The 15,085-nt window shown below is 44.8% G+C and overlaps 1 protein-coding gene across 1 annotated transcript in view; it reads left to right on the forward strand.

Moving 5' to 3' along the window:
- The window catches only part of MSN (moesin), a 66,224-nt gene that overhangs the window by 35,696 nt on the left and 15,443 nt on the right, over positions 1 to 15,085 (forward strand). The window contains exon 2 of the mRNA XM_065901160.1: positions 6,817 to 6,900. Within this exon, the coding sequence (XP_065757232.1) occupies positions 6,817 to 6,900 (84 nt within the window). The remainder of the gene's footprint in view (positions 1 to 6,816; positions 6,901 to 15,085) is intronic.

Raw genomic sequence — 15,085 nt, forward strand, 5'->3', positions numbered from 1 at the left:
TGGGGAAGCTGTAGCTTACTAAGGTAACCTCACTGTTTCTGACCTTTGACCTTTTCAGCTTTGTTCTCTGTCCTGAGCTCTCCTCCTATAGTGACAATGTAGTTATATTCTCATTGCTAAGAGGGGTTAGTTTTGTTTGGGGTTACTCCTCTAAGTATATGATAACTGGAGGAGTAACACCCAGTATCCAATATGCCCTTGTCTCCCAGTTGAAATGCTTCTCAGGGAGCTTTTGGAAGGCAGGACTGGGACAAAGCAAGTGAAAGGGGACCCTTGTCTCCCATGCCCTTTGCAGCAGTTGGAGTGATTAAAGAATTACTGCTGACCCATTAAAGGTATGGGTGTGCATGGGGTTGGGTGTGGTCTCCTTTCTAGAACCTACTGGGAAAAAGCACAGGCATAGGAAGGGTTAACCCTAGGCAGGTCTTGCCAGCTGTATTAAGGGTCTGGAAATGGGCAGGAAGAGGTCAGAACAGATAACTGTACCAGGTACCACTTCCAAGTCCACAGGGAAGAGACTGAATTGCCGGGAAGTGAGTCAGTGGAGGAGGAGGAGGGGAAGGGGGAGGGGGAGAATGCCTCCTAGGCTAGAGATTCAAAGCAACCCTTGTTTTACCCCTTATGGAAAACAGCTGCTTGAGGCAGTGCTGTCATCCCAAGAGGCAAGACAGACCAGGCCCTGCCCTGCCCTGCCCTGCCCTGGCCCCAGTTCTGGAAGCAGGAAGTGGTGGGTGCTAGAGCCTAAATAATGGGGATAGGCAGTTTGAGTGACACTGTGGTGACTGCTCTCTGCCCAGGGAAGAGACTGAAGTTCTGGGGTTACCCTGGTAGGGCTTGTCCTGCCTCTGGCCACCCTCCTACACTTACCTTTGTCTTCTCCATAGCAGCAGTGCAACTGAAAGCCCAGAGGAGTTGGGCCTTTGAAGAGAATGGTGGGGTGGCAGGTGAGGGGTGATGTCATTGAGCTCAGCCCCAACTGGGCTGACTCATAAGCTCTGCCCTGGCAAGGGGGCCTTCCCAAGCAGTGCTTCCCAGATGTGCCCAGGCTTCCTATGCTAAAGTGTTTGGGCCTTAGCCAAAATAGCTGCCAAGGCGGTGTCTGAAGTCAGCAGTGAAATCAGCGTTACTGGAGAGGTAGGTGGAGTCAAGGATGGTGCTCTGGGAATGTCCAGAAGACTTGTCTTCACCACTTGCTGGCTGAGTAAATGTGGTTTCAGTGATGTTGAGTGAGACTGTGAGTGAAGGGGCTTGGCACATAGTTGCTATACAGTAAGTGTTCATTTCCATCCTTCTGTTACCTGCCTTTATGCTCGTCAGTTTCCTTATCCATGTTGTGAGGCTGGTAATGCCATTTGCCTTCTGTGTACAGGTCCATGCTTCAGACAAGCCACTTGTGATTATTCGACTCTCTCTGCTTTGTCCTCTATCTCCCCCAAATTCCTTTCCAGGAAAGAGCCATCTTGTAGTTCAGTGACAGGGGTGAGTAAGAGGAAACTTTGCCCTGATCTCTTCACTGTGGCCCAGCTGCTGCTCATCTGGGTGCTCCTGGCCCTAGGGAAAGAGAGGTTCCCTTATTTGAAGCTGGCCAGGTCCAGAGAGCAAAGTACCCCAGCTGTTGCAGCCAAGGCAGAGGTAGCATGTGGCCTGGTTATTTTGTTTCTTAGGCCAGCCAACTGGGGACACAGGAGAGATCCCAGTTTGTTGAGGGCTTTGGATGACAGACCATTGACATGGGCTTGTTAGTGTCCAATGAAAGGCTTGGTGTGGGAAGTGTCTGTGTTCAATTGTTCAATAAATAACAGTGGATTTATTGTTCTTGCACTAGGGGTGGGAGGGCTAGGGTGTATGAGAGGGTGTCACCCCCCCCACCACACCCAGACTTTTTTTGTTCCTTAAACTCTAAATGTTCTCCAGAGACACAGTTTTCAAGGACAGGCTTAGACAGGGCATTAGTTCTCTGTTGGGGACCACATCTTGAAATGCTACTCCACCCAGGCCAGCTTCTCCACTCCTGCTGAGCTGAGGGCCTGCCTGGGAACTTTCTGCTGACTTTGGAGGCTTTATTTTCAAGTTCTTGCCTCTCAAACTAGACTGCCCTCTTCTCCTCATTGAGATTGAAGAGGCCAGGCCCAAAAGGAAGGCAGTGGGTGCCCACTAGGGTGAGCATCCAGTGGGCCCTGTGTGGCAGTGGGTCTGGGCCTGCAGCTCCTTGTACACATTTGGGTCTCAGATTACTCTTATGGAAAACAAGGGATATTCTTTGATCAACACTCCTGCCCTGTACCTATCACCTTCAGCCCCAGTCATGCTATTACCCTTACTACCCCCTACCTCTGACACACAGAAAAAAATGAGAACACAGACCCATGACCCTGTCTTCATGACTCACATTTTCTTCTGAGTTAAGTGATGGCAAAAAGAGAAGTCCCTTTGTGTTTGCTTTTCTTTCCAGTTTTTTTAAACCTAAGATTATTTGTCTCCACAGTGAAGTTCAGGAAACCACAGGCTGCTTTCCCTTGAGAAGCAGCCACAGTGGAATGACAGAAACTCTGAGCAGAGATTCTAGAGAAGTAGGTTCCAGTTTGGTTTCAGCTGGACAGCTTCAGATTTGAGGAGAGCCCTTGTTCTGGGGCGATGCTCTATTAGAAGGGAGGAAGCTGTACAGTACTAGCCTCTCTGACATGCTTATTCCTAACCCAGGCTGAGTTCTTTTCTACCAGTTGATTTATTTAAGAAACATTTATTTACCAAATATTTAAGTTAAATATTTGGACTTGTGGGCCAGCCCCTGAAGATGATAGATTGGTATGACCTGTGATTGACATGATCTGCAAGAGACACTGAATTTCCTTTGAAAATTCTTCCCAGTAGTGTGAATTAAAGGGAACTCCTGGGACTTCCTTGGTGGTCCAGTGGTAAAGAATCCGCCTTCCAATGCAGGGGACGCGGGTTTGATCCCTGGTCAGGGAACTAAGATCCCACATGCCGTGGGGCAACTGAGCCCATGTGCCACAACTACTGAGCTCCCTCACCTCAACTAGAGAGCCTGTGTGCCGCAAACTACAGAGCTCATGCACTCTGGAACCCACACGCCACAACTACAGAGCCCATGCACCCTGGAGCCTGCGCGCTACAACTAGAGATAGAAAATTCACACGCCACAACTAGAGAAAAGCCCGTGCACCGCAATGAAAGATCCCGCATGCCCCAACGAAGATCCCGTGTGCTGCAACTAAGACCCAACACAGCCAAAAATAAATAAATAAATAATAAATCTTAAAAAAAAAATAAAGGGAACTCCTAGCTGTGGAATGTTCCCTAGAGCCCCACCCCTTTCCTCGGTGTCCTCCCTGGGTGCTTTCTTCTAAAAAGCCCTGTTCTGATTCTGCCCCACCCTGCTCAGAACCTTCAGGGTGGCTGGCCACTCTCAACAGGATTAAGGCCCAACTTTCTAGCATATTCTTCAAGGCCTTCCACCTACCTTCCTGGCCTCTCTGCCCACTCTTCACCTTGCAGGCCTCATTTACCCTGGAGGAGACCTGCATGCTTTTTTTTTTTTAATTACAAATGTGTTTTTTTTATTCAAACAGAAAGTCACAAAAATTATAATCATCCTCATCAGTTCACTCAGTCCCATGTAATTAATTTTTTTTTCATCTTGATCTTTTGTTAGCACTTTTATGAATTAATCAGTTTTCCATTAGAGCTCTGAAAATGCTTATTCATTCAGTTCAGCAGTATAGACCTGCATGCTTTTATCTCTGTCTCCTTTTGGGCCGTTGCACGTATTTCTTTCTCTACCTAGGGCATTTGTGTGCTCTTCCCCCCAATTTCCACACTCTCCCTTTTTCAAAATCCAGGTTATCCTTAGAAACCAGTGCAAATACCACTTTGAACTATGGTTCCGTATTTCCACAAAAGGTTTCTTCTGTTCTGGTATGGCACTTCTCAGGGTTTCCCTTGTATATTATAATTTTGCTTTTAATTCAGTAAGTACCTTGGGGTCAGGGACTGGTCCTGTAGCTCTACTGCAACCATAGTTCTTTAAACATACTATTCCATTAATATTGGGTAAACTGAAATAAATTTATAGGAATCCCCTTAACCTGGAGTCCTTGAGCCTCCGTGAAGTCCATGGGTATAATTTGAAGTGGGAAGGATCTATGAAGTTGGATGGAGGAAAATTACATATTTGTTTTCACTAACCTCTCACTGAAATTTAGCCCCTCTTTCAATTATGAATGTAGGCCAAAAAAAAAAAGTTAGTACCTATGACTTTGTCACCAGTGGAAATCTAAGATACTTTTGTATCACGATTTACTTACTATAGATTTCTCAAAATATCATTTATGCCGAAGACAAAGTTGAAATTACAGTAGTAATAATTAATAAGACCCAGTGTTAGGTAAATATATAATATAATAAAGAAGTACATATTAAACTTTGATAACTATTTCAGTATAATTGGTCTCTTTGTATCTACTTTATTTCATGCATTTACAAATATTCTGAGAAGGAAGTCCATAGACAGCACTAAACTGCTTGGAAAGGTCCATGGCACAAAAATGTCAAGATGTAAAATGTTCCCACCTCTGATTCTTTATACTATGTTATATCTATCTCTTATATCCCCTTGCTTAGTACTGTTCATTTAGCCAGTATCTTGTGAGTACCCACTGAGTCTTGGATATAGAGAGGTAACTCTAATTAAGACAGAAACCTTGAGGTGAGAATGAAATTTCTCAATGCACTTAAAGGGCCACTGTCCCTTTTCTACTCTTCCCTATCCCTATCAAGTCATTGGTGTTTTGAGGGCTCCCCTGACTCAGCCCAAGGGTGATTTAAGGCTAGATGTTGAGGCCAAATTCCAGCCCTTTGGGCCTCATTCTCCCTACCTTATGAGGGCCTATTCTATGGAGGTCACTGTATTGGCAGGAAGCCTAGGTAACACTGAGTCAAAGTGGCTAACCCTGCCCGTTGTCTCCCACTGGGGTACTTGCCTTACTTGTTCCTGCCTTCATGGCCTTTCCTGTCCCATTGTCAATCCTGAAATAGATTTCCTCCTTGGCTCCCTGGTGAGATTTATTTACAAAATTGTTCCCCAGGCCTAGTCCTCATCAGAATTGTTTAGCTGGCAAAATTGCTGTCTGGCCCTCTTTTCCCTGCTAGCTGACCCCTGTGCTCAGGAAGGGCCCATAGGTGTCAGAGACTGATAAGGCCTTATGTCTTACCCACTCCGTGGGGATTTGCATCTTTGACAATTCTATTTTTAGTTTCCTCCCAATAGTATAAGTAATATGTTAGCATCTTAGAAAATGTAGATTAGTGTTTTTTTTAATTTAAAGAAGGGAGAATGCACTCATAAGATCACTACCCAAAAACCAAGACTGACTAACACTTGGGTATGGTTCCAATAACCTCTGTATGCATACTTTTTACAAAGTTGAGCTCATGAAATCTTGTTGCTTAGTCTTCCTTACTTAATATTACTGAAGTATTTGCCTTGGGCATGAAATAGTCTTTATGAATATTTTATATGACCATGTAACAAGCCATCTTGTGGCTATACCATATAGGTTACTTAAGCAAAATGTCCAACAACAACAAAGAACACTTAATCTTTGATTTCTTTTAATGGAGACATTTTACACTTTGGTGTAAGAGGAGTTTGGCGTATTGGTTTAAATTGTGAGGCTTGGACTTAGATCTGAATTCAAACCCTGTCTTCCCCACTTACTAGTGATGTGACTTTAGGCAAATATCTAAGTCTTCATCCCCACTGTGGAGATAATACTCTCTACTTCACAGGGTGATTGTTGATATTAAATGGGGTAGTGCGTATAAAGTGCCTAGTGAGTAATAAGTCTGCATACATGAAAGCTGCTGCTTACTATTGCTATTAATACTATTACCACCACCACCAAGCTTTTAGCCAAAGGAACATATCTCTATTGATGAAATTTCAGCTATCATTGACTTTGGCTAGGGGATCTCTTCTTAAAGGTAGAGGGTACTTTTTCTAGTGCCGGTGAAATACTGTGTGTTTCCATCTGGGCCTGTCCCTATTCCTTTTCTCTCTGCTGACTTGGCTTTGGGAAGTCAAGCACCTCTGTGCTGCCCACACCTATCTCTGTTGAGGCCCCTTTCCTCTCTTGAGCCTAGGGAGACCAGTGAGACATAAATACAGGAAGTGTTAACAATGTAAGTCAGTATATAGAACCATAAACGTCAGCACTGAAATGGTTGTTGGAGATTGCCTAGTGTAATTGACAACCTCCACCCCCTGCACTCCTGCCCTTGCACAGATGAGGGGAACTAAGGCCCAGGAAGGGGATAAGACTTATCCAAGGTTGTAGAGTGAACCAGTTATGATGCTAGGCTTAGAATGCAGTGTTCTTTATCCTGCCCTTAACTTGCCTCTGCAAAGATCAGTGCTGTAGATAATCCAGGGATAATCCAGGCTATAGATCAGAGGTGGAGAGAGAACGCTGTGGGCTTGCAGCTGTGGCTGGTGTAGGTGGAAGAAGTACAGTCAACACTTGTTTCCTCTTGATAGTAGGTTGATTTGCATTCATTTGTTTGCCCCTTGGTAAGCATTGCCCTGTAGCTCTGGGGTTTTTTGTCTTCAGTAAACTGGTTGGGAGCAGAGGCTAGGTTATTGTTTGTTTCAATAATCTCCCTTCCTTCACACCAGTATCTAAATGTCTTAGGTTCTTGCATCTTAATTCCCTCTCCTGTGGTTGAACAGAGACTTGTCCCAGGCTCTGCTGAGCATAGAGCCAGACAACTAACTTGCCTCCTTTGATCTCATCCTAGATCAATGTGCGTGTGACCACCATGGACGCAGAGCTGGAATTTGCCATTCAGCCCAACACCACTGGCAAGCAGCTGTTTGACCAGGTAAGGGAGGGACTTGTTGCTCCTTAGCCCCCCACTTCTCCCAATAGCTTCCACCATAATACCCACTTTTGGGGAATCTCTTCTACTCACTCCTCCAGGATAGGTCAAAACAAAGGTTGGCCTCACCCTTAATAACAAAGGAGGCAAAGTTTAACTTTGGCAGCCTACACCTTGATGGCCCCGATTAATCCTATCCTTGGTGCTGAACATGGGAGAAAAGAGAAGTGAGTAGGATATGACTGTGCTAGATGCTTTTAAAATGTCAGCATGCAGAGCCTTTCTCTCAACTCTGAAAGATGTAAGTGATCTCTATTTTGATGATGATGCTCAGAAATTAAATAACTTAATTGCACTCAGCTGGTATCTGGCTGGTATTTGAACCCCATGTTCTTGTCACTACAACATGGCCTCTGTCACATTGTTTTTTCTTCCTAGTAGAAGGAAACCAACATATTCTCCCTGAAGTAGTGTGCTCTATGTACATTTCCCTCAAGGAATATTGGGACTTAGGATACCACTGGGGGTGATGAATGCAATAAGAGGATACCTCAGCTCCTGTAATCATGCCATGGAGATAATGCTGAAGTGTTCATTCCCATCTCCAATCCAAGGGGTGTTCCTTTGCTGTGAATCATCATTATCAAAAGGGATGTGCTATATAATAGGCAGGTGGGGGCCACAGAATCTGTTAGCATTCAAAGACCCTCCAGGGGCCAAAGGAGTGTGCCATCTGTGACCAGACTTCTAGGAGTAAAAATGGGGTTCCCATTTCCAGAGATTGGAATCCCTCCAGGTGGGCCATTATCCTACTTCCACACCCGCCTCTGGTGAGGTGGGAGTCTAACATTGTCCTGGATGTTGGGACCGCATGTCCCCTTAATGGATTTTCCAGGCCCTCTTGCTTCCCTTTCTCCTTTGCTCTCTGAGTACCTCTGCTGTCTGAGAGCTTACCCAGAGTTGGGAAAGGAAAGGAAGAAGGAGATTATATTCAAATGAGATCATTCTGTTACTATGAATACTCCTGACTGGTGAGGGGAGAGGATGGAGATGGGGATGGTGCAAGGCTGTTTTCCATTCAGATCTCTATGTAAAAGGAAGGAAAATATGCCTAGAAATGTGAGGACAGCTTGGGCATGTCTCCTGAGTCCCTGATGTCATGTGGTAGAGTGGGAAAATTGTTGTCTATGGCTATTACAGATGAAAGTTAACATTTGTCCAGGGCTTACAGTATGTCAGGTACTGTGACAAGACATTTTGTGTACCATATCATTTGACTATCACAAGGCCCAATGAATGCAGGAATTAGTACTGGCCCCATTTTACAGATGGGGAAACAAAATCTTCATATTCGTAGCTAGGCCTTGGGAAAATTATTGAACCTTTCTGGGTTGGTAGTCTCGTTCCTCTCCTGGCCCTGCCCCCCAAAAGTGGGTCTAATACCTACCTCAAAGGCTTTTTGTGAGGTTATGAAAGAGTATGTTATTTGTATCTCACTTGCTACTCAGAAAACTTGTTACGGTGGTTTATAATTATACAAAAGGATAAATTAGAAATAGGAGAGAAAGGCAATAAGAAAATATAAATAGAGAAGTGAGTGTTATGTGAAGCATCTGGCATGTAGTAGAGATGTAATAAATGATAGCTTCCAAATGCTGTGACACTTCTTGTCTCATTAATCAGCTAGAGTTGGGAGATGGGCTTGAAGATCCTCAGCATATCTAACTTTGGATCTAGCTAGAACTTGCTTCTTCTCTGGAGTTTGTTTTGTATCGAATGGTGAAAGGTAGTCATTGATATTTAATTTACAAAAGACAAATTAGTCAGAGGAACATTTAAACACACATTTACTACAATTAATGTGCTGACATTCACATAGTTCACAAGTGATTACAATGCTAGTCTGGAATGACTGAATGCATTTTGATTACATTAAGGTTTTGCATTCTCCCTTTGCATGCAGGTTTTATACTGGAAAGCTTTTCAAGGGACAGCCTGGTGAAGTCGAAAGGGCACTGGATAGAAAGTTGGAAATTTGGAGCCTTAGGCCTGGCTCTACCACTAACTCTCCTGATACCTTACACAAAACTTTCCCCTCTTTGGGCCTCAGTTTCCCCATCTGTACACTGTCTAACTGATATCTCAAATCTGGTTATCTCTCAGAAATTTATCTGTGGCATTTATTTCTGTATTCCATATCTTTTCTTTCCCATTTCTAACCCCACTATTTGGATTTCAGATGACCCGTTTCTGTAAAAAGGAGGGAAATGCTTCAGTTGAGTATGATCTATAATTGGCATATGCCAGGGGGTGGGGAGGGGAAGGATACTTGGTGAGGGGACAGCTCTTCCTAGATAGGCTTCTACTGTCTCTGGGACAAAAGGGAGAAGGTGTCCATACCATAGGTAGGCTGTTGGGCCCTTTGCTTCAGACAGCAGTATCATTCTGGGCAGCATCAGTAGAGAGGAGAGTATCAGCCAATGTGGATTTTATAGTCCAGCTGGGTACCAGAGACTCCCTTGGCCTCTACCCAGACGCCTTCCCAGAGCCCTGGTTCTATACCCCACCTCTCTCAAACAAATGACACTGTTCCCTGCCTTCAACACTGGGGGCTTTGTCCATTTGCATTGGAGGGCGTTGCTGTGGAGGGTGAAGAAGGCATAATTTAGAGCCTAGAGCAGAAAAATACTTGAACAAAGGGGTTTATTAACTTTGAAAAGCCACAGGGCCGGGTAGTTCTTTGTTAGTGTTGGTTTGGTTTGCGTACTGTGGGTGTGGTTCTGAGGGAAGCCCAGTTGGTGGGGAGCCCTGGCCAGATTGGTGTGCTAGTTCTGAAAGCTTCTGCTTCCCCAAAAAAGCCCTTGAGAGACTTGAATCTTTCATACTGGTTGGGGAGAGGAAAGGGAGGAAACCAGGAAATTCATGATTTCCCACCAGGAAGATAAGTGTTGTTTTGAGAAATATGATTTAGTGAGCACCTACTATGGACTAACCTTGTTTGAATTCTTGTAGTGACCCTGCCTATGAGAGGTGAAAAAACACACTCTAGGTTATGTAGTTAGTAAATTGTGATACAGAGTTTTAAATATAGCTCTGACTGTAAAACTATACTTTTCCCTACTGTGCTACTCTGTTTGGGGTGAACGAGCCTGTTTGGCTTGGAGAAGACTCAAGAGAAGATGTATTCTCTGTCTTGAGATCACTGAGGGGCTGTTGTAGGAAGGAGGGGGCAGTCATGTTCTGTGAGGTCAGAAGGAGCAGAGCTGGGATCCCATAGGTGAAAGCTACAGGAAAAAAAAAAATTCAACTCTGACACAGAATTGAGCATCTGGCACTCTCGGGGCCAAGGCCGGTCTGGATGGAAATCCTCAGAGATGCGTGTTCACAGGCCACTGGGGGATTTGATCTCTTCCCTTCTTCCCTCTCTCTAAGTTGATGAGGCATAAGGAAGGAAGTCCATTCTGTCTGACCTTTGAGATCCATCATTCAGGGAGATCAGGGGCCTAGGAGGAAGGAGCTGGACTCCTTGGGAGGAATTGACAGAAGCTCTGGGGCCATCCTGGAATCCAGCAGTTGTCTGGCTGATGACCAGAGAGGAAGCTGACTGGAGAGGAAGCACCCTCCTTGGCACCAGCGATAAATAACAGGCAACAATGGGAAGCCATAGCTTGAGGAGTTACAAGGCCTGGTGGGAAAGGGAAGTGGGGCCCATAGTTCTTCCCGTTTGCTTTTGTTCCTTCTTGTGAGTGTGTTCACAGCTAGGGAGGAGAGAGAACACATTTTGTTACAGCGATTTTGTTACTTAGCCCCATTTCTAAAGCGTGAGGTTCTTCCGAGGACTCTTGATTACCTAGGTGCCACTAAGGGGCAGTGCTGCCATAATAAGTTCCACTTTAAGAACCCTCTGCCTGGCTCCTCCTCAGCCATGGTCTCTAGCTCTAGCTCTATTCTAGCTCTACCTGCCCCCTCCACTTAAGGTTTTGAGCTCTAGAAGAGAGGTGAAATCTCAGAGCATCTATCCATTCATTCATCTGTTCATTGACTGATTCAGTATTGACTGAAGGTCTACTGTATCTCTAGGAGAATCTCTAGACCTATCAAACACCATCTCTGTCCTTAAGGAACTTGGAGTTACTCACCTATGGAAACAGAGAAAAGTACATGCAACTCTTCTCTCACATTGAATGAAACAAACACCCTTGAGGCTCAGGTTGTGTATAGAGGTGGTATATAGAGCATGGGATTTGGTGTCAGCCTTGGGTTCAAATTCTGTCCTGCTATTCAGCCGTGTGACCTTGGACGGCTTGTTTAGCCTCTTAGGACTTTACTTTCCTCAGTAAAATAGTAATCACACTAATCTTAGAGATTTTGTAGTCTTATTTAATCCTCGAGTAAGTAAAGTGCCTGGTGCATAGCAGGCATTCTAATGTTGCTTATTCTTGTTAAGGGCTAAATAAGTGGGTGGAATTTCCCCTGGGAGTTCAGATAAGGGAGCCATGAAATCAGGATGCTTTTCTGGCTCAGTGAAGGCCTGAGGATTTGTCGACTCTGCATTGAAGGCAGCAATCCTTTCTTCTCTTTTTTACCATTTTTGTTTTATAAAATAACTAATATCTATTATTATAATAATAGTATCCCCATCTTATAGATGATGAGCTGAGGCTTGGAGAGGGGAAAATACCTGTTTAAGGTCAGATAGCTAGAAAGTAGTATAGTGGCTTGAACCAAAGCTTATAGCATTTGCAATTTTCCCAGTGCCTTTTGTCAGCTGTGTCCTCTGTGACCTCCTCTTTATTTGCCTGTTTCCATTGTAAGAACAAAGTTTGGTCCCTAAACTTAGAACCCTAGCTTAACGGGCTCTGTGTTACAGAGCAGGTGGCCACTTGGGCACAGGCAGTGTGGGGTAGCAGAAACAGCGATGGTGGCAGCCCTCCTGGAATTTTCCAGTTGTGCACTGATTTGCTTTCAGGTGGGTGGCTGATGCAGCTGCTGCCAAGCCTGTAATGGGATCTCAGTGGGCCTCAGGTGTTTGGGCATTGGTGCAGTTTTGCACATAATTTCTCATGCAGTTCTCCTCTTGAGGCCCAAGCCTTGCTTCCCAATCCTGCTCTGGGCTTCTGGAGTGACTGCTTATGTCACTAGTTTATTTACTCAGATAGATGCATAAGGGATATGAGGAGGGGGGCTTTGGTTTCCAGAATTGACCCCTCCCCAGACCTCAGACGTAAGTAGCCTTCACATGCAAAAGAGAGGCAAAAGGGAGTTCTTGCTTACATCCAGATGCTCCTGGTAATTAGTGAGGATTTTCTCAGAGGCAAATCTCTTTCCCTCACTGGACCCCAGTTTTCTAGTCTATGCTGCTTGGATCCTGCAATGCTCCAGTCTGTTTGGGGGGTTTCTATTGTGTGGCTGAATAGAATCCACAGCCAGTGTCTTACAAACTGAAGTCCTAGCCCCTCTAGGTGAATGTGGCAGGTTCCAGGAGGTACACAGAGCCGTGGGATGGATGTGATTTAGTATCTTGGCGCATCAGTTTTACTTGTAGATAATATCTATTTCATTATTAAAACATGGATATTTAAGGAGTAGAAAGTAAAATTTGCACAAATGATTAAGGTTAAACCTTCAGGCTTCAAAAAAATTGTAGCTTGCAGCCATCTTCTTGTATCTCACGCTGCCACCCCCACCCCACCCCACCCCCGTCCCCAGGGTATATGCATTCATTATCTTCTGCTGCTTAAGGATTTCTTCCATGGCAGCTTTGAGGAATACTAGCTCAGGCCAGATGAGCTGGCTCTCTGGAATCAAAGGGAGCAAAGAAAGACATTTTTTCTCAGGGATACAGCCATTTCTCAGAGTGGAATGGTAAGGACCCGTCACTGGAGCCACAGATGTTGTTCCTGGAACTGGGACCTAGATACTCTTTCCCACTAGAAAACGAGGTTTCTGTTTCCTCTGGAGTAAGGTCTCAGCTGGAGGCAAAGCTGGAAGCAAGCTAAGCTTGGCCTCATTTCCATATTTCAGGACTTTGAAATGGGGCCAAGAGTTGCCTGATCAAATGATTCCCAGCGCCCTGTGGACCTTAATTGAAGTTTTCCTTATAGCCTGGGGTCCGGGGGTCATCTGTTTTATTCTTTGTTCTTTTTCAGTCTTGATTCTGACTTCAGACCATATTTCCTTCCCCCAACACCCTCACTTCCTCACTTTAGGACTTCAGTGGAGGCTAAGAGACATTGCTCATCTCTCCAAGCCCTACAGCCTAAGGAAGTGGAAAATTTATATGCATCTGATTTCTCTGTATTCATAAGGGAAGAGGCAGTGCTCAGAGAGATTAAAATGCCTTGCTGATCCTGAAATCTTTCTTTAGCTATCGCTTTAGCTATTACTTTATCCTCAGAGATACTCTAGATCCTGGAACTGTTTTGGCTCCCATGATCCTCTTCTCATCACACCCCTACCCATCCCACTAGTGAAACAGACAGCATGGTGCAAGAAGAGGCTAAGGAACTTACTCCTGGGACCTGTGGGACTGGCTGTGTAGTCCGTGCCTTCCTCATTTCCTTTTAGTTCTGGGGTCTCTGAGCCTCTACAGCTGTGCCATTGGTACAGACAAAAACCAGTTGCTGCCCTACTAGTTCTGTTCCCAGTCTGCCCTGCCGTGACCTAGCATCCTGGCCCTAGTGGTCCATCTTCAACATCTTCAGTGGGTCCCTTTCTCTCTTGGGGCTGAGTCGTTTCTTGGAACTTATTTCTTTCCACCAACTGTACCTTGGTACATTATTATTTTGCAGCCTTGTGAAAAACCATTAGAATTGTTAATTAGGCCCTATCTTAGATATAGGATAAGAGGTGCTTTAAAAAAATCTTTGCTGTCCACATCCTCTCCCTCTATCCTCTGCAAAAAAGCCAAAATCACATTTCAACATGACTACTTTGTTGTCATCTAAAACCTGGTAATTCCTACTGCCTATTGACTTAGACTCAAGGACTCACCTTGCCATTGAATCCTGGAAGTCTTTTGATCTTTCCTCATACCCTGCACCTTCCTTCATTTATTTTTTCTAAGCATGTTCCTAGTTACCCAAGTTGGCAAGAGGTAGGTGGGAAATGGGGTTGTATTTCTTGGTCATTTACAAATAACCTAATTAGTAGAATGGTAGAACTTGAGAGCAGAAAGAGGTCATTTAAGCCACACCATTTGTAGTAGATGGGGAAGCTGGATAGATGAGGAAGCTGAGGCCCACAGAGGGAAATATGCTACCTTAAGATCATACAGCAAATTGGAGACAGAATTGAGACTTCCACTGAGGTTTTCTGATACCTGATTCAAGCTAGAAAGGGAGGGGTGATCACCATGCATACCCTGGTGAGCTCACGAAGGTTAATGACCTCGGGATATGGCTTCTCTCCAAAGCTGTTGTTGACTGAGTCTAGTGGGAAAGCCAGGAACTATATCTAGATGCAGAGGTAGTCAAAGTTCATTGTCTGGCTGGGATATCTGGGCCAAAAGAGAGACAAGGGAGTTAGTCACTTGGGAACCCCAGGGCTTCTAAGATCCTTTGAGCCCTTGGCATTAGGAGATAGCATGCAAGAGAAAAGGGTATAGGTTTTGGAGTCATACAGTTAGGATTCTAGTCTAGGCTCTACAGTTTTAGACAGGTTGCCTCTCTAAGCCTTATTTTCCTCATTTATAAAATGGAGATAATAACTATCTCATGGTTGTTCAGTGTTTGATACCTGGCACATAACAGGTAGTTTAATAAACATGATCTACTTTTTCCTTGGGACCTCTGAAGCTCTAGATTGTAAGCTCTGGGAGTGACTATGGGGCCTGGCCTTGGATGTGTAGTGCAGACTTTGGATACAGTGCAGTGTGTGTGTGTGTGTGTGTGTGTGTGTGTGTGTGTGTGTGTGTGTGAGCGTGCGTGTGTGCGTTTTGAGGGGAGATACTGATTTATTCACAGGGAGGACATAAGCAACACTGGGTCCTTGTTACCTGTTTCTAAGTCCAGGTAAATTTCTTCACCTCAACCCCCCCCAGCACCCCCCCACAATAGAAGAAAATATAAAGAAGACTCTGATGCCAGCGTGACCTCATTAGGATGTGGCTCAGCTTTATTGCCTCTATCCCCAGTGGTGGGCATGCTGGGTTTGAGCCACCAGCCAGAACTATTTACATGCTAATGTC

Source organism: Phocoena phocoena, chromosome X (assembly GCF_963924675.1).
Source record: "Phocoena phocoena chromosome X, mPhoPho1.1, whole genome shotgun sequence".
NCBI classification, from domain to species: domain Eukaryota; kingdom Metazoa; phylum Chordata; class Mammalia; order Artiodactyla; family Phocoenidae; genus Phocoena; species Phocoena phocoena.